The sequence below is a fragment of the Cnephaeus nilssonii genome (assembly GCF_951640355.1).
Source record: "Cnephaeus nilssonii genome assembly, chromosome: 13".
Taxonomy (NCBI): Eukaryota; Metazoa; Chordata; class Mammalia; order Chiroptera; family Vespertilionidae; genus Cnephaeus; species Cnephaeus nilssonii.
The window spans coordinates 36,122,915-36,149,966 of record NC_137084.1 but is presented as its reverse complement, the minus strand read 5'-3'; the positions used below and the strand labels follow the sequence as shown (position 1 = coordinate 36,149,966).

General features: G+C 41.4%; 1 protein-coding gene and 1 pseudogene across 2 annotated transcripts; both read left to right on the top strand.

Annotated features, from left to right (window-relative positions):
• Window positions 1-28: 28 nt before the first annotated feature.
• CTR9 (CTR9 homolog, Paf1/RNA polymerase II complex component) lies at window positions 29-22,169 on the top strand. Its single transcript, XM_079787106.1, has 25 exons — window positions 29-371; window positions 1,690-1,788; window positions 3,584-3,823; window positions 4,366-4,483; window positions 4,952-5,041; window positions 5,916-6,064; window positions 7,538-7,645; window positions 8,710-8,817; window positions 8,931-9,167; window positions 9,347-9,436; window positions 9,550-9,678; window positions 9,783-9,966; window positions 11,119-11,207; window positions 12,382-12,567; window positions 12,660-12,747; window positions 12,901-13,049; window positions 14,116-14,232; window positions 14,359-14,504; window positions 15,312-15,383; window positions 15,896-16,031; window positions 16,182-16,328; window positions 16,720-16,874; window positions 17,797-17,893; window positions 18,098-18,210; window positions 21,122-22,169. Exons 1-25 carry the CDS (start codon window positions 327-329, stop codon window positions 21,540-21,542), a joined length of 3,513 nt encoding a protein of 1,170 aa, XP_079643232.1. The 5' UTR covers window positions 29-326; the 3' UTR covers window positions 21,543-22,169.
• LOC307108858 (large ribosomal subunit protein eL21-like) lies at window positions 6,731-7,206 on the top strand (annotated as a pseudogene). The gene has a single exon. The product of its transcript is annotated as a large ribosomal subunit protein eL21-like (transcript).
• Window positions 22,170-27,052: the final 4,883 nt, after the last annotated feature.

Here is a 27,052-nt window from a genome sequence, read left to right as displayed (position 1 = left end):
CCGTGGGTAGCTCAGACTCAGAAGCGGCTGGCTGGTGGGAGAGTGCGCCAGTCAAGGAGAGCTTTGGGATCTGTTGTCCAATAGGCCCTGCTGCCGGGAGTGCTTCCGGGACAGGGGGTCGGGCTGCCGGAAGTGACCGGAGGCCGTCTGCTGCTCGTTGTTTCAGCGGCTGACGGGAAGGAGAAGCCGGAGCTCCGGCGGCGCCGCGGCGCGGCGGTGGGGACGACCAGACCCCGGACCACTGTCGACCTCCGGACGCGGCGGACGCCAGAAGCACCGGCTGCGGAGCGGCGGGGCAGGGCGCCCGCTCGCCTCTCGATCTCATCATGTCGCGGGGCTCCATCGAGATTCCCCTCCGGGACACTGACGAGGTGAGTGTCGAGCACGGGGAGGGTTGTTGGGGCGGTGAACTCGCACGTCCCCTCTTCCCACGCTCCCGGACCCCAGGTCGGACACCCCGGCCGAAGCTCTGCGCGCCTCGGTGCCCAGCCCCCCTGCGCCCGCCCAGGCTGGGGACAGTGCGATCCTGCAGCCTAGGGCCACCCGAGAAGGAATTCTTGAAAGTTCCTCTCCAGCCTGTTCGTTTGACAATACTCGGCTATTTTCCTAATTCACGGTCGCAGGGGGGTGAGAGTGCTCAGTAAGCTGGAAGACAGATCACCGAGGTGGGTGATGTCACCGTGGTCCCTCTGCGGCTCAAACCAGGTGTCTTTCCCTGGGAATAGGTAGGATGTCGTCCTTTCTCCCTTAGAAACTCGAGTCTGTCCCGGTGCACGAAATAGGAACCCCAAGATATAGCCGTTGCTATGTTCTGACAGAATTCACCCCCTTCCCTTCCCGACGCCTCCTTCGCGGGGGCCTGTGGCTGGTCCGAGTAGAGCTTTCAGCATTGATGTTCTCTTATTTTGTTCGTTTGGTTGGTTGAGATATAATCCGCTTACCATAAAACCCAGTGTTTTTGGTTTTTTTAAAAATATATTTTTTTACGGAGAGGGAGGGAAGGAGAGAGAGAGAGAGTTAGAAACATCGATGAGAGAGAAACATCCATCAGCTGCCTCCTGCACACGCCCTACTGGGGATGTGCCCACCACCCAGGTACATGCCCTTGACCGGAATCGAACCTGGGACCCTTGAGTCCGCAGGCCGACGCTCTATCCACTGAGCCAAACCGGTCAGGGCAAACCCAGTGTTTTTCAGTAATATTCACAAAGCTGTGTAACCATCACCACTTTCTAATTCCTGAATATTTCCCTACTGCTGTGGTTGTGCCCACATTCAGATGTGTCTGTGACACAGATGATTAATGTGTACAGTGGCATTCAACTTGGCATTGCTTCTGGGATGTTTGTCTGCACTCTGCCTGCAAATATATGTTAAGCAGAGTTTTGTTTTGTAGTTTTTGAGTAAACAAAGCTTTTGTAGTATCTTATAGTTGTAGTGATTTGTGATTTGAAGACAACTAACAGGACTTGTTTGCTTCTCCATGCATTTTCTGTTAATATTACTTATAACCAACCTACTTGTATGCTCCTTAAACATTTCCTAATATATACTAGTACACTTGCTCAGCCCTTCTGAAAGTGAGCAGAAACTCTACATATATCCATATTGATGTATATTCAAGAAAAGCAGCAATGACATGTGAATTTAAAAAGAAGAAAGGTTAAAAACCTGCATTTTGTGTTTTAGGTCATTGAACTTGACTTCGATCAGTTACCGGAGGGGGATGAAGTTATCAGTATTTTGAAGCAGGAACACACACAACTGCACATATGGATTGCTTTGGCGGTCAGTATTCATGAAACAAGTATTTTTTTATATGTTGACTGGGAAAACTTTTCAGATACAGTAATAGCGAGCTCAGGTGCATAAATAACTTAATTGTACCATGTGTATAGTAGTTAATTGTATTACCATTTATGGAACAAAAAAGTATATATTGGTAAAGGCAAAATTCATTTAAGTTAAATAGTACTCTGTATTAAGTATTTGATTATTCAATGATAGCTTAATGTTTAAGGATAAGCTGAGAAAAGACAAGGTGTCAGGATGTAAACATTGCTAGTTAACATTATTTCCCATAAAATAAAACATTGCCCATAAAATACTCTAGAAGGTGATTAATTTCCAGACTAACTCACAAAAGCCCTTATGGATAAAGCTTATCATGGGCTTAAGGTTTTTATCCTGTTTGGTCATCAATACTACTGGAAATTCTCAGGAAAATTACCTCAGAGATCCTAAAATTCTACCACCCTCCACCTTGCCAGCACCAGCTGCATAATGATGTTTCCTTTTTTGTGGGAACATTATAGTGATTATCGTAATAGAGTAAACACTATAATCATTATTCCTAAGCAAGTGAGCCACAGGCCACTTTTATGGAAAGATACATAGCTTTCTTGTCTATGCAGAACAAGCCATTAATGCTTGCTACACATTTTTTAAAATCAGAAAGTAATTTCGGTGTTTTTTTTTGTTTTTTTTTTAGTACAAATGTTTCCTTTGATAGCACTTATACAGAAATTGGAGTAGTGAAAAGTTAGCATGGCGCGGGTGGTAAAATAAATTGGTGAAACATTGTGGGCTATTGCTTGTTACATAGAGAAGAGTGTAGGCTTTGGGATTATAGAGTCCTTTGTTCAGATTCCAACATGGCTGCTAACTAGCTGTGTGATCCTGGACAAGTAATCTACCTCTGAGCCTGTTTCCACATCTAAAATATGGGGATGTTAGTCTTCACTTTAAGGGTGGTGTACAGATTAAATATAATGTATATGAAGCTCCTGGCATAGTATGTGGCCCATAGTAGGTAGTTAATGAATGATTGATATTTCTTTTATTATTAATTAATAAACATGCCTAGGGAAGTTATTCAACAAGCCCCAAGTCATAGATAATTTTTGATAGATCTAGAGCCAAAACCCAAGTTTTCTGTTTGAAGTTCTTTATATCTCTCATTATTGCTTTCTCTCTTGGGCTCTGATTTAGTTTGAAAGCAACTATTGCTAGGTAAGAAGTAAATTGGAAACATTTGTAGTAAATTATAATTTTGATAGCTATATAGATATAAGCCACCTATAATAAACTGCATATATTTCTTGGGTACCACTTGAGAAGTTTTATCATATATAAACACTTGTGAAATCATGACCACAATGGAGATAATGTATATGTCCATCCCCCTACCCCCTAAAACTTGCCTCCTAACTTTCTCCTGCCCCCTACAGTGCCCAAGTAACACTTGATCTGCTTTTTGTTGCTAAAGATTAGTTTGCATTTTCTAGAGTCTTATATAAATGGAATCATATAATACGTATTCCTTTTTGTCTGGTTTCTTTCACTCAAAATAATTTTAGATTTATTTATGTTATAATATGCATCAACAATTCTTCCTTTTTACTGCTGAACAGTAGCCATTGTACATATGAACCACAGCTTGTTTCTCCATTCACCTGTTGATCAACAACTAGGTTGTTTTCAGTTTTTGATTATTACAAATAAAACTGTTATAAAGATTTGTGTACAACTTTTTATATGGACATATGCATTAGTAATTCTGATTTGATTCTTTACCTCATAGTTGGAATACTACAAACAAGGAAAAACAGAAGAGTTTGTAAAGTTGTTGGAAGCAGCGCGTATAGATGGCAATTTGGACTATAGAGACCATGAAAAAGACCAGATGACTTGCTTGGATACATTGGCGGCCTACTATGTACAACAGGCTCGGAAGGAAAAGAATAAGGACAATAAGAAAGATCTTATTACACAGGCAACCCTGTTGTATACAATGGCCGATAAAATTATTATGTATGATCAGGTAAAATAAGTCATATTTCTTTGAATTTATGAAAGGAAAAAATATTACATGAAAGAAATGTGTATGATAGGCAATAGATCTTTTTGAGAGAATTTTTCTTAAAATATGGTTAATATAAATAGTCAAAATGAAGAGGGTTCCTTGATTTTTGTTTTTATTTTATTTGTATTTTCTTCCCCTTATTAAAATTGGAATTTCTTTGGTCCTTGTACTGTTTAAGTAATTTAGCATACAAAACTTATCCACATGTTTAGTCAGTAATTCCAACATCTCCAGGTGAATTTCAAGCATACTTTTTAAAGTTTTAACTTTTCTTTGTGTCATTGTTTCTAGCACAGGAGACTTGTTGCATTTCAGAATAATTTCTCAGTTTGCTATTAAGAATTGCTCGTTACTAGTTTAAACACCTTACAGTTGATAGAGGAATTTGGGTGATGCTGCACCTCCTTTCTACATGGTTTTCACTTTAGTGTTATACATTCATGTTAAATTGTGGTTAGTCCCGGTAAAGAGAAGTCAAACATGATGCATTGCTTTTTCAGAACCATTTATTGGGAAGAGCCTGCTTCTGCCTACTTGAAGGTGACAAAATGGATCAGGCTGATGCACAGTTTCATTTTGTACTCAACCAGTCTCCAAATAATATTCCAGCCCTCCTTGGTAAGTCATTTTCGGCAAACATCTTACAAATCTATCTTTTTCAGCATATGCCTGAAATGTATCTCTTCATAATAGCTCCTTAGTAATGGGCTGGACACCAAAGTAGAGAGCTTCACCTTATTAATAATAGAACTATCTGTAATAGATCATTGTTTTTGTTGAAATTATAGAACTAAAATATATACCAGTTAGAACAATTTTGTTATCCACTTCTAAAGAGTCTATAAACAATCTCTATTTGGACAACTCTAAGCTATTTTAATTATTGTTAACATTCAATATAAAGACAGGACTGTTTTATTTATAGGCATAAATTAATATACCCTTATGGAAAACAAGTTTTGATAGAAGTCACTTTCACTATTTTCAAGTATTTCTTACTGAGGTGTATTTGATTTAGGTGAGTGTAGAGCATGTGAGACTTGTGTTCTTTAATTAGTGCATGTTTATTTTTAAAAATCTTTACAGGTAAAGCTTGCATTTCATTCAACAAGAAGGATTACAGGGGAGCTCTTGCTTACTATAAGAAAGCATTGCGTACTAACCCAGGATGTCCAGGTAAGAGGAAAACCTTATTTTAAGTCTAAGCTGTGTTTGATCCAACTTAAAATATTAAGGCTTTGGCAGTTGCTTATAAAGTTAGTTTTGAAAAGATACTGTAGGTTTATTGAAATGACAGAATTGAGACTTTTACAAACATACTATGTTTGATTCGAAAACTGAGTAGTAGATGATATTATAATCTTTTTGCCCTATACTACTTTTACTTCTAAAATCCCATTATTTTAGATCTCAAGTTTTGCTGTTAAGGGAAGAATAGGAATGGGTTGACAAAGGAAAAGGGAAATGGAATCAAGATTTTTTTTAAGATGGGAGAATGTGTGTAGATAAGAATGATTTAGTAGAGAAGGAAAATTGGATGATATAGGAAAAATACCCTTACGTATATGTGAAGTTAGGATCTTGTGACCAGTGGAGAGGTCCTTTAGTTTTGGCATGGCCTTAAAATCAAACAGTGTGTATAAGCATAGCTATGAACAGAGATAATATGTGCATGTAGTCAGTCATAAAAGGTCTTAATGAAGCTTTTTGTTATCTTTTTAAATTACTCTTCAAAAATTAGGTATTGTAGAGATAGTGTAGCCAGGAGTGTTGGAAGACAAGAAAAATAGCAGTGTTATAGGTGTTCTGTTCTATGGTGAGAAAGGTATCTATGGTGAAGGGGTCAGGGTTGGGGGGACAGGGAGAGAGTAGTATGATCTAACCTACAGTGAATAAAGTTTGTAATATACCACAAAATTTAACTGTAGTTATACTGAGGTTAACTTGGGGGCTTTTTTTGCAACTCATGAATAGAGAATGTTTAAGCATTTTTAAAATTTAAATCCTAAAATGCTCTAGTTTGACAGATTGAATGAATTTATTTTTTTAGCGGAAGTTCGTTTAGGAATGGGCCATTGCTTTGTGAAACTTAACAAACTGGAGAAAGCTCGTCTCGCATTCAGCAGAGCGCTGGAACTTAATTCCAAATGTGTGGGAGCATTGGTCGGACTGGCTGTTCTAGAGCTCAACAATAAAGAGGTATGTGAGTGAAAAAATCCTGGCCAATAGTCAGGTCCACAGTCCCTTGTCTAAAACTCCTGAGGCCAGAGTGTTTCAGAAATCAAGATTTCAGGTTATAGAAATGTAACGCGGCGCCTGCACTGCATAATATAGAAAACCCGGTTATTAGGACTCAAACCCAAATGTGAACTTATATTTCTATGGCAAAAGGAGTGGCTATTCACACCAATAGGATAGCCTCACGCTTCAGGCAGAGTCTGCCACCAAATGAGCTTGCTCCAAGATAATAAAAAACTTTTTTTAGAGGTTTTTGGATTTCAGAATCTCAGTTATGAGATTATAGACTATCAGTTTGGAGTGCTTTCAACTGCATGTAACAAACAAAAAGCACACACAAGTGACTTAAACATAAGGCTTTTCATTGTGTACTAAACCAGCTAGACTTGGATTTGGCACTTCATTGTCATCAAACCCAGGGTTTTATATCTTTCTGTCCTCCCTTACTATGTGGCCTTTCCTCCTCATATCTGTCACCTCATAGTTGTAAGATAGCTGCTACATCTCCAGGCATCTCATTATTATATGTATAAGAAGGGAGGAAAGGGAAAGGATAAAAGGCTTTCTCTTAGAGAAGTTCTATTCTGCTTTTTGGCTGGAGCCACCATCTTCCAATAATTCACCAAAATGACTAACACAAAGGGAAAGAGGAGAGCACCGGATATATGTTCTCCAGGCCTTTTAGAAAACATGGAGTTGTTCCTTTGGCCACACACATGCGAATCTACAAGAAAGGTGATAGTGTAGACATCGAGGGAACGGGCACTCTTCAAAAAGGAACACCCCACAAATGTTGCCATGGCAAAACTGGGAGAGTCTACAAGGTCACCAGCATGCAGTGGGCATTGCTGTGAACAAGCAAGTTAAGGGCAAGATTCTTGCCAAGAGAACGAATGTACGTATTGAGCATATTAAGCACTCTAACAGTTGAGATAATTTCAAGAAATGTGTGAAGGAAAATGATCAGAAAAAGAAGCCAAAGAGAAAGGTACATGGGTTCAATTGAAGTGTCAGCCTGCTCCACCCAGAGAAACACATTTTGTGAGAACCAATGGAAAGGAGTCAGAGCTGCTGGAACCCTTTCCTATGAATTCCTAGCATGATAAATGTCAAAAAATAAAATACCTCTGTACTGGTTTTGTAAAGTTCTATCCTGTATTGAGAAGGAAGCTCTCAGATGCTTCCCTGTATAATTGCCTAGACAGGGTTTTCAGTGGAGGTGCTTCTGCAATTAATTATAAGAAAACTAAATTTTTACAATTTAATTCACTGCTTGAAGTGTTTTATCCCTGAAGGTCAACTAAAACAAGAGCTATATTTTGGCATCTGAACTTAGGTTTATGTAACCTTATTTCTTCAGACTATAAAGAAAACTGGAAAGTGCTAATTAAGTAATGTTTTCACTCAGCCCTGTCATCATTGTTTTTCTTTCAGGCTGATTCCATCAAAAATGGTGTCCAGCTTCTTTCCAGAGCTTATACCATTGATCCTAGCAACCCTATGGTATTGAACCACTTGGCAAATCACTTTTTCTTCAAAAAGGTAAGAGGAGTAATTTCTTAAAGTTCTTTGCTTTTAAAAAATATATATTTTTTTTAACTCATAGACACAGACAACAGTATGGTGGTTTCCAGAGGGAAAGGCTGGGAGGGGAAAATAAAGGGTAAAGGGGGTCAAATATATGGTGACGGAAGGAGATTTGACATTAGGTGATAGACATACAATGTAATATACAAATGATGTACTATAGAATTATACTCTTGGAATCTATATGATTTCGGTAATCCAAATGAAAGTCAGGTCTGTTGTGAATGTCATGACCCATGCATTCATATAGAGCTGAATTCAGTCTGGCAGTTGCTATTCTCGGGTGATACAACATTTTCCTGGAGTAAAAAACATCTGAATTCAGCCCAGCTGGTGTTGCTCAGTGGTTGCTCATCAACCCAGGAACCAGGAGATCGCTAGTTTGCTCAGTCCTGGGCTCGATTCCCAGTGTGGGGCCTGCAGGAGGCAGCTGATCAATGATATTCTCTCATCATTGATGTTTCTATTTCTCTCTCCTTCTCCCTTCCTCTCTGAAATCAATAAAAATATTTTTTAAACAAACACACCTGAATTCAGAGTCTAGTTTTTCTACTTTAGACAACACGCTTTATCTCTTTAAGCCTCCACTTCCCCATCAGTAAAATGGTAATAATGACACTCTTGGCAGGATTTTGACTAAACTTGGAACTAATGCAAGTATCCCTAGCATAGTGTTTGGCACGTAGTAGTTCTCAATAAATTGTGACTGCTCCTGTCATATTAATAAGGGACTTAACCTCTCTTAGGTTTTTCTCATCACAAAAATAGGGCTGATTACTGCAAAGGATTGTTGTCGGGATTAAGAAAGTAATAGATATAATGGGCAAATGTTAAGTACTGGGTAAATGTTAGTTCCTATTTCCCCTAAATTTATCAGCAAGTGAAATGAGAAAAACGATTAGTGATATGTATACAGTGCTGTTATTGTTAGTTCAGTTAACATTTTAAAAGAAGCCTTTTAAAGTTGAGAGTGATAGAGTTTGAATTCACTCCGTTGATTTCCGATCTTCGTTGTTCAGGATTACAGTAAAGTCCAGCACTTGGCCCTCCATGCATTCCATAACACAGAAGTGGAGGCTATGCAAGCAGAAAGTTGCTACCAGCTGGCTAGATCATTCCATGTTCAGGTAAGATCATTTTCAGCCTTCTCTAAATATTAAATCCTTTTTGTTTTCTAGTTTTTCACATCTTTGAAACACTTTGTACATATTGTTGATCCTGCTTTACTTTCATTTTTTAGGAAGATTATGACCAAGCTTTCCAGTACTACTATCAAGCCACACAGTTTGCCTCATCCTCTTTTGTGCTGCCATTTTTTGGTTTGGGACAAATGTATATTTATCGAGGTGACAAAGAAAATGCATCTCAGTGCTTTGAGAAAGTTTTGAAAGCTTATCCTAATAATTATGAAACTATGAAAATTCTTGGCTCTCTGTATGCTGCCTCAGAAGACCAGGAAAAACGAGACATTGCCAAGGTACATTTTTTAAAAATCTTAGCTATTTTCTGTTACCTAGTTCTCCCTAGACTCATTCCTTATTTCTTGCCATTGTTAGCTGAGCTAGCTCCAGTTGAAAGAACAGTTGTAGAGTAGCCACCACTTTCTACTTGGACAGCTTGTAGCTCGAATGCTTTAGCTTACACTCTTTTCCCCAGGGCCATTTGAAGAAGGTCACAGAGCAGTATCCTGATGATGTTGAAGCTTGGATTGAATTGGCACAAATCTTAGAACAGACTGATATCCAGGTATTTTCGTAATGCTTTTCATCTCCTACCTAATGTGTTTTTTGTAAGCAAGGTGGAGTATATGTCTCACTCACTTACACTTACACCTTATTCTGCTCACCTTGAAAATACAGGGTGCCCTCTCAGCCTACGGAACAGCAACACGGATCCTTCAGGAAAAAGTACAGGCCGATGTCCCCCCAGAGATTCTAAATAATGTGGGAGCCCTCCATTTTAGACTTGGAAATCTAGGGGAGGCAAAGGTAAGAAAATAGATAGTCTCTTCTTCTATACTATCAAATTGAATGCATACTTTTTTAGCTGTATCCACTAAGTCTTTTAACAAAACAAGTTTCTTTTTTTATAGAAATATTTTCTGGCATCCCTGGATCGTGCAAAGGCTGAAGCTGAACATGATGAACATTATTATAATGCCATTTCTGTCACAACATCCTACAACTTAGCCAGGCTGTATGAGGCGATGTGTGAATTCCATGAAGCAGAAAAACTCTATAAGAACATCTTACGGGAACATCCTAACTATGTTGATTGTAAGAATTTGAAATTCATTTTAATGTATTAAAATTCCCACAGTGGCAACGGAAATTTAGCCTAAAAAAATATCTTTCTTAAAACCAATAGTAAAGAATTTTTGAAGGTTTCAATGTCCCCTTTTTTCTTCAAGGCAAATTTGTGGCCTTAAAAAAAATGCAGCTTCCCTTAAATTTATGCTAGAAACTGACACAACTAGAAATCAATTGGACCTATTTCATGGGTGAGGCTATCTCAGTGAGTCAGCTACCTTTATTAGACTTAACAACTCCTTGGTGATGGATTTACCTTTATGTTGGTCCTGCTTTCATATATAAACATTTTTGCAGTGTTTGTAATAGTGAGAAAGAGTAGTGTTTTTCCTTGAAATAATCATTACTAAAAATGTTCTACCTTGAATTTTTACAACCTAAACATTGTAAAATTTGGGAAGTTTTTAATTGAATATAATTTATATTCTGTACTTCCTTAAAAGAACCTAAAGCTAAGGTGTTTTGACTGGTCAAATCAGGAGCTATTAACTTGGCTCCTGACATGCTGTTATTGATGCAATAATCAATAAGAGTTTAGTGGAATGCCAGACTGAATCTGAATTGATTTGATAGGCAGTAGTCAGCCATGGTTGGTTTCTTGAGGAAAGTGACGTTTTATGGAGAAAATAACTTACGTTTGTGTGGCACCTTTATTATTATTACTTAAGTGAAAGAGTCACAGTTAGGGTACAGGTTTTCTAACAAGTAACCCCTAGTCATCCATGCTTTCACTATTTTGCTGTATAACAAGCAGCTTTGTAAGAAAAAGTAACTTGACAGTGCTGTGCATCCGAGAGAAATTGGAGACAGAACAGCTCTAAGCATTTAAAAGAATTTAGCTTGAGATAAGGTCTTGGAACAGGGTGCTAGCATTGGAAATGGAGTGGGAGAGGTCAATCTGAGATTTCAAACAGTAAGACTTGATAGTGGCCGAGTTGCTCTAACTTGTTAGATTATTAATTAGTTATATTGATGCTTGATATTTTTTCACCTGTGGGACTTTTTCTGTTCATCATATGAATGGTTAAACAAAAACCAATTGTTTCAAATGTATGCCTTTAAAATTATGACCTTTATAGCTAATATTTTAAGCAAAAACTTTTAAATGTTCATTTTCAGGCTATCTGCGCCTAGGAGCCATGGCTCGAGATAAAGGAAACTTTTATGAGGCTTCAGATTGGTTTAAGGAAGCGCTTCAGATTAATCAGGTTGGTAATATTAACATTTAGGTTTGAAAAATAATTATTTCATCTTTTCCCCCCAGTAAATCAGTTTTTCCTTTTAATGGCTATCATATTTCTAGTATCTTGGTATTTCCCTATTTTGTTTTGTTTTTTCATTTGTTAAAGATATTAAAGAGTATAGAATTTATCTTAACTTGCCCTGACCGGTTTGGCTCAGTGGATAGAGCGTCGGCCTGCGGACTGAAAGGTCCCAGGTTCGATTCCGATCAAGGGCATGTACCTTGGTTGCGGGCACATCCCCAATAGGGGGTGTGCAGGAAGCAGCTGATCTGTTTCTCTCTCATCAATGTTTCTAGCTCTCTATCCCTCTCCCTTCCTCTCTGTAAAAAAAAAAAAAAAAAAAAAGAATTTATCTTAACTTTTTTATATGGCCCACAGTAAGAAATAGGCTTCACGCCCTAGCTCAGTGGTCAGCAAACTCATTAGTCAACAGAGCAAAATATCAACAGTACAACGATTGAAATTTCTTTTGAGAGCCAAATTTTTTAAACTTAAACTTCTTCTAACGTCACTTCTTCAAAATAGACTCACCCAGGCCGTGGTATTCTGTGGAAGAGCCACACTCAAGGAGCCAAAGAGCCACATGTGGCTTGCGAGCCGCGGTTTGCTGACCACTGCCCTAGCTGGTTTGGCTCAGTGGATGGAGTGTTGGCCTGCAGACTGAAGGGTCCCAAGTTCGATTCCTGTCAAGGGCACATGCCTGGGTTGCGGGCTTGATCCCCAATAGGGGGCATGCAGGAGGCAGCTGATCGATGATTCTCTCTCATCATTGATGTTTCTATCTCTCTCTCCCTCTCCCTTCTTCTCTGAAATCAATGAAAATATATTTAAAAAAAAAAAGAAATAGGCTTCACATCTTAGCTTAGTACACACATGTATACAAACAGCTGAAATGAAAGTTGCTAGTCATTGTGTGCTCTTGCCATGTGGGTGACACTGATATCTTTACTGTATTACTCCATTCTACTGCACTTCTTTTGCTGATAATTACACACTAAATTGATTTAACAACTCTCAGTTTGAAAACACTGTTGAAAATGTAGCTTATAAACCTCTTCAGTAATCAGCTGTGTGGAAAGATAATTGATCTCTCTGAATCCAAATTAACAGATTTCACTTATTTTTATATGTGTTTCAGGACCATCCAGATGCTTGGTCTTTGATTGGTAATCTTCATTTGGCGAAACAAGAATGGGGTCCAGGCCAGAAGAAATTTGAGAGGATATTAAAACAACCGTCTACACAGAGTGACACGTACTCTATGCTGGCCCTTGGCAACGTCTGGCTCCAAACTTTGCATCAGCCCACCCGAGATAGAGAAAAAGTAAATTTCTTTTTGTCTCTTTAAAACAAAACTGATTCTTGTTTCCTCTTGTTTGAATTTTTGTATAACATCTGGTGGTTGTTTTTTTATAGGAAAAGCGCCATCAAGATCGTGCTCTGGCTATCTACAAGCAAGTACTCAGAAATGATGCAAAGAATCTGTATGCTGCCAATGGAATAGGTGATTATGAGACTTGGATCTCCATAATTTGTGAAATGAGTGCTTTTGGAGGAATGTTGTAGATCAGAAGTTAGTTGTTTTAAAATGGACTTACGCTTGTTTTTCCCGCCACAAATAGAAAATTCTGAACTGTGAACCTTTTTCTAACTTTAGGAGCTGTTTTGGCCCACAAAGGGTATTTCCGTGAAGCTCGTGATGTATTTGCCCAAGTAAGAGAAGCAACAGCAGATATCAGTGATGTGTGGCTGAACCTGGCACACATCTATGTGGAACAGAAGCAATACATCAGTGCTGTCCAGATGGTAACGTCTTATCTTTCCAGATATTTTTATTTTGTGGTCATTGTTGAGCAGATGTTTTCTGAACCATTCTGGCCCTGTCATGGAGTTGCATGCTCTCTTGTGAAACTGTGTCAATTCATAGATTTATAATTATATAATGTGAAGGCCCATCTTTGGTGTCCAGAGACATGAGCCTTGGATCCACCAGTTGCTTCATATTTGTTGAGTGCTCAAACTTGAAGTAAAAGAGTCCAAAAGTGCAAAGGCTCTTGGGCTCCAAGGGAAATACTAGGGTAACAGAAAGCACGCTTCTTACTAAAGGTAGACAGCAAGAGCAGCCAGGCTCTGCAGAGCGGTTAACCTTTTTTCTAAGAAGAGTGGGCATTATTACTGCATTCAGAACATCAGAACGGCACTAGTCACAAGGACTTACAGAAGCCAGATTGCATAGGATAGTCTCAGAAGTTGTGTTTTTGGAGGTGCGCCTTCCTGATCTGCAGAATGATAATGTCGCCTTTTAAAATGCCATTGATTACTAGAGATAATCGGAAAAACTGTCTAAGCATCTTTCATGAAAAAGAACTTACCTATGACAAGATATGTTCCATGATCAAAAAGTGGCATGTGCATGGCAAAAGTAATACCAGTATTGTTATATTATTGGTTTTCCAAAATGTTAACAGCCAAAAATATGAGCTTCTCATGCCCATTGCCAGTAGGTTCCACCTATCCTAAAGACAGGTGGAGGAGAGTATAACCCAAAGGAGCAAGGTGTGTGACTTCTAATAAGTTGTCAGTAGCTGATTCTAAATAGTATTGCTAAAAATGAAAACGGCCTTCCAATCTGCTTATCCTTTCTATGTTGATCCAAATTTCAAATGGAAAAGCTATTCCTAGTAGTTTTTCAGATTTTTTATGTTGTAAAAATGTATCCTGGTGAAAGTCAAAAATCATTCTCAGATTCTTTGAAATTAACAATTTAAGGGATTAAATATGTTTTTATATAGCTTTAAGATTGTTTGAAATTTTATTACAAAATAACTATCATTTAATCCTTGTTGAGTTTTAACTTCCTCTTTTATTGTAGTATGAAAACTGCCTCAGAAAGTTCTATAAGCACCAGAACACTGAAGTTGTGCTCTATTTGGCCCGGGCCCTCTTCAAGTGTGGCAAGTTGCAGGAATGCAAACAGACTTTGCTGAAGGTAAAAATAACTTATACATTTTATTCTGTTTTATGCATGTTCACATACCTGACACTCATATTTGACTAAAATCTTTTTTTGTGTCATTAGATGATGTGCAATATTTACTTTGTTTTTTACTTATAGGCTAGACATGTGGCACCCAGTGATACAGTTCTTATGTTTAATGTGGCCTTGGTCCTACAAAGGTTAGCTACCTCTGTCCTGAAAGATGAGAAGAGTAATCTAAAGGAAGTACTTAATGCTGTGAAAGAACTGGAGCTTGCACATAGGTAAAGAGTTTGTAGAATCAACCTTTGAAATGCTTTATTTCTTTAGACGTATGTGTCTCAAAAAGTGCTGAAAAATTACTTTTCTCGGGAATCTCTTAGAAAAAGAGAATCTTGAAAGGGAATCTATTCAAATCATTCCAGCGATTTTTAAACCAAAGCAGATAGCTGCCACCAGGTGGTGCCAAACTGTAGCTGGGATCCTGCCAGATTTGGATCACAGAGCCAGATCCCCAGAATTGGCTGGCTAGCTAGCTTTGCAAGCTTTTCATTTTTAGATTTTTCATTAACCTGACAGTAATATGACCCCGCATTTAACACACTTGAAACTTTTAGGTTCCACTTATGTTGGTTTTGTTATGCCAATGTGTCTTTTCATGGGATATTAATTTTCATTGAGTTAAGTTAAGGCCTTTCCTCTTAAATAATGAATACGTTTATTCAGCTTAAAATGTGTGTAACTTGATAGTATTTATTTGTAATTCAGTGTGTGCTAAATATTCATTGCTTGAACAGATTTTTGGTTATTTGTTAATTTACTGATGACATTAAGCATAACTTGGCTTTTCTTAATGAACTTGGTTTTTTATTGAACAGATTGAGTGGCATATTGATGAGAGTCTTTTTTTAAGTGGGTTGCATATATAATTTTCCTATTGAGATGCTAGCCCTTGATGTATTAAATACGTGCATGTAAGTCAGTTGATGTATAAATCTTTTCTCAGACTATTGTTGTACAACAGATAAAAAATCTAAAGGGCCTATTTTATTTAAATTATTTTAAGTATTTTATTTTCTCATTTTGTTTAGATACTTCAGTTACTTGAGTAAAGTGGGAGATAAAATGAGATTCGATTTGGCCCTTGCTGCCACAGAAGCCAGGTAACTACTGTTTGTGAATGGTGACTTTGGGAGAAGTGGTGATGGCAAGGTGGGCTGGGAGAGGGACTCAGTGAGCAGGGTCCTCCTCCGTCAGGGGTCAGTCTTTCCCACTCCTCTCTGGGACCCCAGCCTGGACCAAGGCTTTCTTCTGAGGGTTCTTTCAGGGAATGTGACAACATTTGTTTAGTGCTTACATTGGCTGTGAAACTACATCAGCTGTGTCACCAGAATCAAGATATGATTCCTGATTCTTTGAGTCACATGTGAAGATAATATTGAAGACCTTTTTAGCTCTGCTTTGGGCGGACATTTAAAATTTGGAAACTTAACATGGTTGACAGGATAGGTTTATGGGAAATGAAGTTAATTTTGCTCATTAACACTTCCCATAGATATCAGCTAATGGTCCTGCTTCAGACTTCTTAATTTGTATAAGGAAAACAGATGCGTTGAGTTTTGAACAAAAAGCACACTGGCTGCACTCAAGTTTCTCTAAATCTGAAATGTTCTAGGCAGTGCTCTGACTTACTGAGCCAGGCCCAATACCATGTGGCCCGGGCACGCAAACAGGACGAAGAAGAGAGGGAGTTGCGGGCCAAACAAGAGCAAGAAAAAGAACTGTTAAGGCAGAAACTTCTTAAAGAACAGGTATTTATTGTGGCTTATGCTAGAATTAAAGAATTATGTGCACACATATACTTTGTATGATAAAAAAGAAGTCCTTTTGATGGTAGCTATGATTTATTTCACCATAAGAACATTTTGATGAGGTTTTTTTCTCCCCTTTTTTTCTTCTAGGAAGAGAAACGTCTGAGAGAGAAGGAAGAGCAAAAGAAACTTTTAGAACAGCGGGCCCAGTACGTTGAGAAGACCAAAAACATTCTCATGTTTACTGGAGAGACTGAAGCAGCGAAAGAAAAGAAAAGAGGCAGTGGCGGCGGACGGGTAAGATACGCCTCCCACCGACACTGCTGGCCCCCTTCCCTGCCCTGACTTCCAGAAATGAAGATAAAAACGATGGCATTCACTCACTCTGTACTTAGTCCTTAGCTAAGGACCGTCTTCCCAGACAGTGCTTTCATTTAGAAATGCATTCCAGTGTTAGCTGAGCACATTCTACCTTGTAGTGAACTACCTAAGTTGTTGACGATTTTTGCCATCCTAATTAGAAGTCTTTAAAATATGGGCCTCGCCAAGCACCTCTTCCATGTGACTTGGTACAAAATCCTCCATTTGTCACACGACTGAGAGGATATGGCCTCTTTCTATACCTTAGAATTCCAGCCACATTCCATCAGCCAGGAAAGAGCTGATTATAGTCTTATTTGGATTTCAGCGTTCTAAGAAGGGAGAGTTTGATGAATTTGTCAATGATGACACCGATGAAGACCTGCCAGTATCCAAAAAGAAGAAGAGAAGAAAGGGCAGTGGTAGTGAGCAAGAAGGCGAAGAAGAGGAGGGTGGAGAGAGAAAGAAGAAAAAGAGGAGAAGGTATTATCAATGTGTTATAAATAACCTTAGAAAGATGGCAAAGACCTCTCATTTTCTGAATCAATCTTATGTATAGAATTTGCAAACACCCGGAAATCACTTGATCTTCCAGGTAGTAAAGCCTCTTGATACCCCACTTCCTGTTTAATCCTTAGAGAGATCACTAAAGGCCCCTGAGTACTAGAATCACCTCACATCTTCACAACTTCCCTTCTGAGAGCCACAAGTTAGAACTAATTGCCTTTCTTGTATCTTTAAAATTGTAATATTTATTGGAGGATGTATGCAATTTAGAATGAGAAAACCCTGTGTGTCCATACTACCTGTCCCTGTGCAATCTTAGAATAAGTCACTGTGCCTCAGTTTCCTCCCTGTAAAATGGTAATAGTGATGCCCACTTCATGGTTTTGATGGATATTTTAAAAAGTGAATTCATGTGAAAGCAAGGTCTTTTAATCTGCCCAGTGCCATCCACTTTGAGATAAGTGGTGCCCTGCCCATCTCTCTCCTGGAGGTGCCTCTAAGGTGTCCCGTTCCTCTTCCCTGGTGCTTCCCTGTCCAGGAACCTTCAATGGGCTTTCTTACCTAGGCCTGTTCTTCCAGACCCTTGGATGACTATATTTGGGAAAGATTCTGATTAATTCATTCACACAGACCCATAGAATTGAAGCTGTAATAGGATATCAGCTGGCCTAGAATGAGTAGTTAGGAAGGAAGAAAGGTCAGGGAGATGTTGAGGTCTGGAACCTGGGTCTTGTCTCACATCCTCTGTCACCACCACATGCAAGGTTCAGCCTTATTTTAGATCAATAAGAGGGCCCAAGAGTGACTTAGTTGGCGAACATGAATGTTTTGATGGCAAGTAGACTTTATAGGCATGCGTGAATCTTGACAGACTTTTTCTTGGTGTTCACTGCTTAAGACCTACAAAGGGAGAAGAAGGATCTGATGATGAAGACACAGAAAATGGCCCCAAACCGAAAAAGCGCCGCCCACCAAAAGCAGAGAAGAAGAAGGCGGTGAGTTTATAATACTGTGGTTCTCCGTAAAAGGTTGTCGTACACTAAAATACATTCTTTCCCTGCAGTTTCTTCAAGCGCTGACTCTTGATTTTGGAATTTATTGGTTGCTGTTTGAATGTATCATTATAGTACAAACCCAATTGAACAAAATGTCCTGACGTGAGAGTCTTGACTGATCTGTTATATTTGATCTTTCTTTAGCCCAAGCCAGAACGTCTGCCTCCTTCAATGAAGGGAAAAATAAAATCCAAAGCCATAATATCATCAAGTGATGATTCTTCGGATGAGGATAAACTGAAGATTGCTGATGAAGGGTAGGCATATTTTCCCAATGAAAGATAAACTGAGCTCTTCCAGGGACGGTCTCTATAAGCATTCAGAATGGTCCAGCATTTGACATACCATTATAGGCTATCCTACAATACAGCCTCTAGCAAAACTAGCCAGGCCCGAATCCCTGGTAATAGAGTTGTTTACCTTTACACCAAAAAGGGTGGGAAAGTGCCAAAATCCATATGGGGTGTGTGCCTAAGCACTCTCTATGGAGTTAGTGTGTGAGACCTGAAGTTCTAATGAGGTTGTCTAAAATGAAAAAAGCATGTCAGTAGGGCCTGTGGTGGGCCCATGTGTGTAAATTGTGCTGTGACAAGGCCAGGCATGCTTTTCTTACTGAGGAGCACAAAGTCATTGTGAAAGTGTTGAAGACACAAGCACAGAGTCAAAAAGGTAAATTTAAAAAATGAAGCTTTTTGAGTAATAAAAACAGTGAAAAGACAAAGAAAGGAAGGAAGGAGGGAGGGAGGAAAGGAAGGAAGGAAAGAAACAGAGTGGTCACTGCCAAAATTCTCTTCCACATTCTCTTCCAACTTCTTAGAACCTTATAGTTGGAAGAAACCTTTGCACCCATCTTCTTCTAACCCATCATTTTGTCCCACTATGTGTTTGTCCCTCGAAGAAGAAAACCTATTTTGAAATCTTATTTCTTCATTGATATTAGCTGAAATTTCCTGCATGCCATTTTCCTAAATGTATCATTTTTCTGTACTACCATTGACTGGAGGAGCCCGATCCTGGTCACGTGGAGGTAGGGACTGCTTGACCGTTTCCTCCCATGTTGAGGTGACTCAGCTCCACCCGCTTGGTGAGGGCTTATCCTAGACAGCTTGTCCAGTACTCTCCTTTACCTCACAACTCAACGGTGAAGCAATATTTGCTTTTACTTGTCCTGAACTTGCCCTTCAAAATTGAGGTGCCCACCCGCCCCCCACCCCCCACCCCCAATTTGGAATCTTAAGACCAGGACTCATGATAACTCTACTATACCATGTTCTTCTGATGGTCATCACATCATTTATTCATTCAATAGACATTTGAACATTGTAGGAGTTGGTGTGCTAAGTACTGGGGTATAGAGGAAAAAGATGTAGACCCCGCCCCCAAGGAATTTATGCTTTAGAAGCAGCGGAGAATCACAGATAAATAAAACAATTGCTAAACCATTCCTACAAGGTTTGACTGAAACTGGCATTCTCATGCTCTTTGTGTTAAGCAGCATCCAGTTTTGACTTTTATTGCAATCTTTCACCAAGTGGTGCAAGAAACTTGGCATTAATGTCTTTGTTCCGTTTTAATCTTAGATTAAGAATATTTTTATTTTCTGGGGGAATTACTGTATAATTGCACTGAAGTACAAATGAAAGGAAGGTTTTCTTCAGTAGTGTAATACTGTAGGTAATATAGTAGGTTAAGTGTTATCACTTAGGTTTGCATTTATTGTTTTCCAGGGACCATACCTAATCTGGAGTTGGGAAGCTGTAAGAGATATTTTTTGTGAAAGAGAGGTGGTTTGAGTTGAGTGTTAGAAAAAGAATAGATAGTCCTGGTTGGTTAGAGATTGAGGCAGAGGTGAGAGGTTAGCACATTGAGGGACTAGGAGTGCTGGTTGGTGTGAGGCTGGCCTTGTAGGGTAGGGATCTATAAGGAGCCGTCTGTGAAGATCTGCCATTCCCCTTTTCTCTGAAGACACTGGCTGACAAATTCGGGTTGCTTTCCCCTACGGCACTGTTTTGCCCTTGCCCACAGGGTTGCTCTGGCCCATTGGTTAGAGGCATGTGCGATCAGAACAATGAAGTGTGTGGTTTTGGAATGAGCACTGTTAAAATGCTTAGCCAGAAAGGTCAGTGTGAGAGCTGCTGCCAAACCTACACCTGAGGCCAAGGCCAAGTTGATTGGAGCCACTTGCATCAGTTAGACTTTGTCCCAACCACTGTGACGTGCTTGCTTATTTGGCCAGATGCAAAGGAGTGAATTGGATCCCAGGCGCCCACAGAATGAATATTTAGTGTCCTCTTGGCCACTTCGTATTCTGTCAGAGTGACCTGAGTTACGTAATGTGTGTGCATGTAGGTTTCAGAAGAACGTAATATATTCACCTCCCTCACCTCTCTTAGACTGAACCCTGTAGGATTCAGAATTCCTTTCTTGGGATATCTGCAGTGGGAACCAGAACTGAGGAATATGCCAGAGAAGTATGTCCTCTCTCCAAGGCGCTGGGGGGGGGGGGGGGTGAGTGGTTAAAGGGATATTCTTTTCTCCAGAGCCTTCAGGAAGCAGATTCCCCGGTGCCACCACCACTCCCTGCAGAGGCACCAGCACCCTTGCTCTCCCTCACAGCTGGTAATAAGCTGCAGAATCCCCGAGCCCAGCTTCCCAGCTGAGCAGGTCTGGCTGGAGGGCACCAGTGCAGTAGCAGATCCAGGGGGAGAAAAGCTGACTGCTCAGCACTGACAGGAAGTGTCCCAGTCGTCCAGCCTTGGGCCAGGGTTCACCTCCAGTTTCCACAGCCAAGTGAGATCCCGGGCTTCTCCTGGGCTGCTATGGATTTGCTTATAAAAATAAACTACCCTTTTTCATAATTTTATATATGAAATTTAATGCTCTGTTCTAATGAAAGGTGCCTAATAAAGCCAGTGAGGACCGTCCTTCACTGTTTATATTGCTTATAGCTAAAGTGCCTGATTCTTTTTTCCTTTTTAATCCTTTTTTATTGTGAAATATATCACATTTATTAAAAAGTACCCAAAACATATCACAAATGAACATCTGTATGAACACCGTTCAAGTCAAGAAATAGAACATTAAATGCCCTTATTTGCTAAAAGCACATTCTCTACTTGTCAGGTTGGCCAGAATCCTGGTGTCTGACAGTGTTTGTCTTTTTGCCAGACATCCCCGCAACAGCAACAGCGACTCGGACGAGGGTGAGCCGCGGAAGGACCGAGCCTCTTCCGAGAGCGATTCCGACGAGAACCAGAACAGGTCTGGCAGTGAGGCGGGCAGCCCCCGCGGGCCCCGAAGACAGCGGTCAGATGAGGATTCAGACAGCGACCAGCCGCCCAGGAAGAGGAGGCCCTCGGGGTCCGAACAGTCGGACAATGAATCTCTGCAGTCTGGGAGGAGCCCCTCGGCCGGATCGGAGGTGGACTCTCGGCCGGCTTCCCCAAGTGCTGAGTCAGAGCGAGATTCGGAGAGAGGATCTGATAACGAGGGTTCTGGCCGAGGTTCCGGAAATGAGTCAGAACCAGAGGGATCCAACAACGAGGCCTCGGATCGGGGCTCAGAACACGGGTCAGATGATAGCGACTAGGTTTTATTTCATAAATAAGGATCTCTGGAGGAAACTTTTTAATATATGAAGCTGTGATAAAAGTGTTTCAAATGTTTAGTCAAACAGTTGTGAATTTTTTCCTAAGGCAATATTTTTTATCTGTTTGTATATTGCTAAGCCCCAAGCAACATTTCCTGTGTGCAAGTCCAATATTTGAATCTCTTGTGCAAGTGAAGAATGTGACTATTCTTCATTGTGGTACAGTCCCACCTATCATATGTGAAAACTGCAGTAAAGATAAACCCGATGCTAAACCATTCCTACCAGGTTTGACTGAAACTGGCATTCTCATGCTCTTTGTGTTAAGCAGCATCCAGTTTTGACTTTTATTGCAATGTTTTACCAAGTGGTGCAAGAAACTTGGCATTAATGTCTTTGTTCCGTTTTAATCTTAGATTAAGAATATTTTTATTTTCTGGGAGAAGAGGTACCTACTGTATAATTGCACCAAAGTACAAATGAAAGGAAGGTTTTCTTCAGTAGTGTAATACTGTAGTGATGTAGATAAAAATCACAAACCTATATATATAATTCGTTAGGTTGAGTAAGATGTGGAAAATGCTTTTTTGTTAGTAGAATGCAGAGCTACCTAAGCTGCATAATAAAATTCTTTACAAACTTTTATGGGTAACTTTGTGTCTTTTTTATATGTGAAAGTTTAGCATAAATAGACTCGACAGGTATTTGGAAGAACCTGAACTAAGTCAAATGTTTATTCAAAACTTTTGTAATTCTTTGTAGATTTGTGGAGGTTTTTTTTTTTTTTTTTAAGTTGCAAAGAAACTAAGGTACTAGTATGAGTTTTACTTTCAGTAAGTTATCCATTAACAATCTAAGAGCAGAATTTTTATTTAGCGCAGTACAGTTTGTAAAAGCTATAATATATTCAACAAGTATTATTAGGTTTTGAGAATGGAGAGATTAAAAAAAAAGTCTTTTCTGTCCTGAAAAATTAAATGGTGAAAGTTCATTGTCCCTGTGGTATGAAAAATGGGGTAATGTTGGACAGGTTGTGGGAGCAAAGGGAGGATGGAGTTTAGGCCACGTTTCCTGATGGACGGACACCTGCCAGGACCTGCCAGGTGGAGAATTAAGGGTGGGCGTTACAGGCCGTGGCAGGAACCAGAATAACTAAGGGAGGCGAGGCTTTCAAAGGTGAAGAGCCTGAGATTCAGAAGTTCATGCAGCTCTTCAAGGCGAGGTTCAAATCGCCTGCTTTTTCCAATGTCACATAACTGAGGTGAGTTACTTAATCCCCAAATGACACAAGTCCATCTCCGTTAAAAAGCATTTCCCAACTGATAACTCTTCAAGCAGTATCTAAACCAAAGTTCACTGGCAGGTGGTCCCTGGAGTGCTGGTTATGTAGGGATTTAACCTAGTGCTGATGGTAATTTCACTACAGTCGCATTGCCCACTTTGGCTGTTGCCCACTTGGGCTGCGTCAGAAGCCACAGTTTGTTCAGGTGCAGCTCCCTTGGGACCTGGAGGCGACAAAATGACAGGTGTGTGGAATGCCCCACAGAGGAAGGAGAAGGCCCCTCCTGTGACAAAGGAGACGGCCTGACCTGCTATCTGCTGCCACTGCCCTCGGGCCGAGCAGCTTCATTGTCCTGGAGCCTGCTTGTCAGGATTAGCCTTCCTTTTTTTGAAGTATATATTAGTTTCAGGTGTGCAACATAATGACTTGATATTTGTATATACTGCATTAAGTCTAGTTAAAATCCGCCACCATACATAGTTACAAAAATGGAAAACAGTATGGAGGCTCCTCAAAAAATTAAAAATAGAATTATCATATGAGCCAGCAATTCCACTTCCGGGGATTTATCAGATAAAAAGAAAACACTAAAAAGAAAAAAAAATTATTAAAAAAGAAAACACGCAAAAAGATACCTGTAGCCCTGTGTTTATTGCAGCATTACCTACACCCTAGATAATGGGAAACCTCTGTGTCCACGGGGGGAAAGAAAAGGCTCCAGCCTCTGCTCTCAGAGAGCAGCTCCACGGATCCCTCCGTGTGCGGCCAAAGCTCCCAGACACGCAAGTCAGCCTCTTTCACAGGAAGATGGGGGCGGGGTGGCACTGCGGTCTGTGCAGCGCCCGGGGGTGCTGGCCTGCCAAGAACTGGCTCTGATGGGACAGTTCCATGGGACGGAGGAACACAAGCCCCTCTGGCCTCCCATGGTGTCCCCTGGGCAGCAACCACAAAAACGGGGCCACCAGATGCAAACACCAGGGCACCGGCCACGCCTAGAAGCTCCCCTCTGAGAGACACTGGGGCTCGGGAGGGCAGCGGAGGCAGGGCACGGAAGTGGCGAAGGCAGAGGGGGCGTGCAAAAATGTCACCCGCCAAAAAAGAAAAAGGAAAAAGAAGAAGATGGTGCCTGCTAGCTTCTGCAAGGCAGAGCAGGGAGAGGGCACCGGAGCAGAAAGACGGCTTTCGCAAGGCAGAGGGAGTGCACAAGGATGGCACCCACCAGCTCCCGTCGGGCTAGCATCCCATCAGGCCCTGCCCCCCTCCTCGGCTTTAAACTTTAAACGGGCAGGTGAGCTCTTGCACCTGAGGGCGCGCTTTCCCGGGGCTGCTGCCGGCTGGGCCCGGGGTGAGTGGGTGCGCGCCAGCCCTTTCTCAGTTCACCACGGGCCCCGGGTCTTTGGGGCACCAGCCCCGACGGTTCTCAGCGAGGTATCTGGGGGCTCCCAGTGCAGATGGAGGGTATACACTCGCTCCTCGGAGAAGCTCTGGGTGGTGAGTGCCCTCCAGATGGTGGGTGGGATGTAGGTGAGGTTGTGTCAGCCTTTCCTACCCGCTTCAAAGTGGTTTTTTCTCATTTGCCTGAACTGAAGGAGTATTTTACTAGCTCTGGGGGGGGGGGGGGGGGGGGTGTTGTGTGTTTTTTAGGAGAAACGGTCCCATATGAAGCGGTGGTTTGGGTGCATCCTCGGCGGAGGAGAGGTCGGGATCTCCTGTGGAGCCATCTTGAAGGGAAGCCCAGCCTCCCTCGTGGCGGCAACACCTGAGTCGGTGGTTAAGCGCACACCTGCGGACTCCAGGGGTTCTGCGATCGCCCCGGGACCGTGCTCTGTGTGACCTCGGGCAAGTCACTTCCCCGGGGGGGACCACTTTCCTCACCTGAAACGAGCCCTTTCTCCTGCACGGTAAGTTTACTTTTTCTTTCGGCTTTATTTTGGATTGGTTTCAGGTGCACAGCATAATGGTGAGACAACCGTGGACTTGACATAGCGTTCCCCTCGATATTTCCAGGAGCCCAACCGTCGCCATATATAGTTATTTCAATATTATGGACTATATTTCCTATGATGTACTTTCTTCCCGGTGACTGCTTTGTAGCTACCAGTTTGTGCTTCTTACTAAAAACAGGGAACGCAACGAATTTGCACGTCAGCCTTGCGCAGGAGCCGTCCCAGGCTTAGCCCGCGTGCTGCTGCAGTGAGCACGGCACTGCAAGCGTGGAAAGCCCCCGCTGGGTCTGTCCCAGGGAGAGAAAGTGAATTGCACTGGCTCTGATGTCAATGCAGAGCTAGACCAAGTACCACAACCATAATTAGAGCTATTTAATTTTAAAGTAAATTTTGCCTAAATTTAGGCAGGAAGAAACACCACATTGTTATTCTGACTCTGTAACTAAATCACTTCCTCCGCCGACAGTACTATTTTTATACCATGAGGTTTCCTAAGTGAGCAACGATTCCATGATAGCAGAAGACGACACCTAATTCATGGGATTGTTGCAAGGATCATGCAGGCAGGTTCAGGGGTGAGCACCTGGTAAGTGCCCAGAGGAGCCCCCCCCCTCCCCCCAGGACCTGGCAGGCATCAAGCTCCCTGAGCCCTGTTCAGGCCAACGGGGGACTGGGTCAGTTACTCCTTTTCATCGGTCCTTCCTTTAAAGAATTCTGGCTCCTTCCTAGTTCTCCTTGAGAAAAAATGTTTGCTCTCAAGGCAATACGACTTCCCTGGAGCTTTCAAAGTAGCCCTTGTTTTGATTCCACTAATGAGCAGTTTCTTCCCTGGGAGAGTAAGTAGCCAATAGAAGCAAGAAAGACCTTTTCAAGGAGACTAGTCTCAGCTCCGAAATCTAGAACTAGAATTTGGAGCCTAAGCCAGTGCAGATGGTTCCTAAAGGTGGTTTCCTAAAGGTGTCCTGTTCCCGGATGTGTGGGAGCAGGACAGGTCGGTCGCGATGCTTGCCGTGTGCATCAGCAGCACAAGACAGGGGGTGTGCTACAGGCAAATCAAGTTCATCGAGATCTGTGTGTCCTTGATTTCGTGGCGCAATCCACAGACTGCAGCCTGTCATCAGTCTCCGTTTGCATCAGGCCCTGACAATAGGAAGGCTGCCCCGGCCTCCAGCCCAACTCGGACACTGACATCGAGGTGACAAAATGCTTCAGGTCTCAGCCTCAGCATCCTGATCTATAAAATAAGGTTGTTTGAGGCTCCTTTTAAGTTATACATTCCAGGGTCATTGCACAGTTTTATTTTTATTTTATTTTATTTATTTATCGGAGTAAAAAAAGGTTTCTTGATCAAGAAGGCACCAACTGAGAAGATAGTGCCTCAGATCCATCGTGCTTGCTTAACCCTAGGTTAACACGTTAAGCGTCCAGCCTGTTCTGTCTTCCGGATGGAAAGTATAGTGTCAGGGTGACTGACTGGGCGCTTAACGTGTTAAGGGTTTCTGAGGGCTTAGGTGGATCAGACATGGGGAAGGCTGGTGGGGCAAGTTTTACATGCAGGGCCCTGGGACTCAGCCAGGCGTGGTCAGGGGCTCAGCCAGATCTTCCTGGGCAACAGACCCTTCACCTCTGAAAGGGTTCTGGGCTTCAGGTTTCGTCCACATCCCAGTCCTTTGATCCCATTGGGGGGGAGGTTCCGTGGTGGGAGGGCCTTTGGTTCCAGGTGCAGCTGGAGGGCATTCTCTCCTGTGCACCTGCCTCCGCTGCAGGGCCCGTGGTTTGGGTCTGTTGTCTCCATTGCAGAGAGTTTTAAACAGACGGTGTGATCAGCCTCCACTGCATTAGTAACTTGAGGTCTTTCTGTTTTAAGTAATTGAAAACCATGTCTGCTATTTCGGACCTAATATTTCCAAAGGTACAGATAAGTTACCTTTTTTTTTGCTTACGAAATACATGTATTTACTGCTGCTTTTTGCTTTTCTTTATTCTGCTTACTACAGCAAAAATGTTTTGGTTACATTTCTCATTTTGAAAATATTGAGTTTCGGAAAATATATCAACTTTGCATGCATTTTCCTTGACGTAGCTGAGTGACTGTAGATTGCTGTGATTGCAACATTCGGGGGGCAAATCTGTATGTGTTCGTGCGGTCCACGGCTGTGTAGTGAAGAGGACACCAAGGCGCAGGACATCGGGGCTGGATGAGCAAGTCTCTTATCCAGAAGTCATACGCTTTGCATTCTTGTCAGTTCTGCCTCCTGACTAGATCGCTGATCCATGTGTCC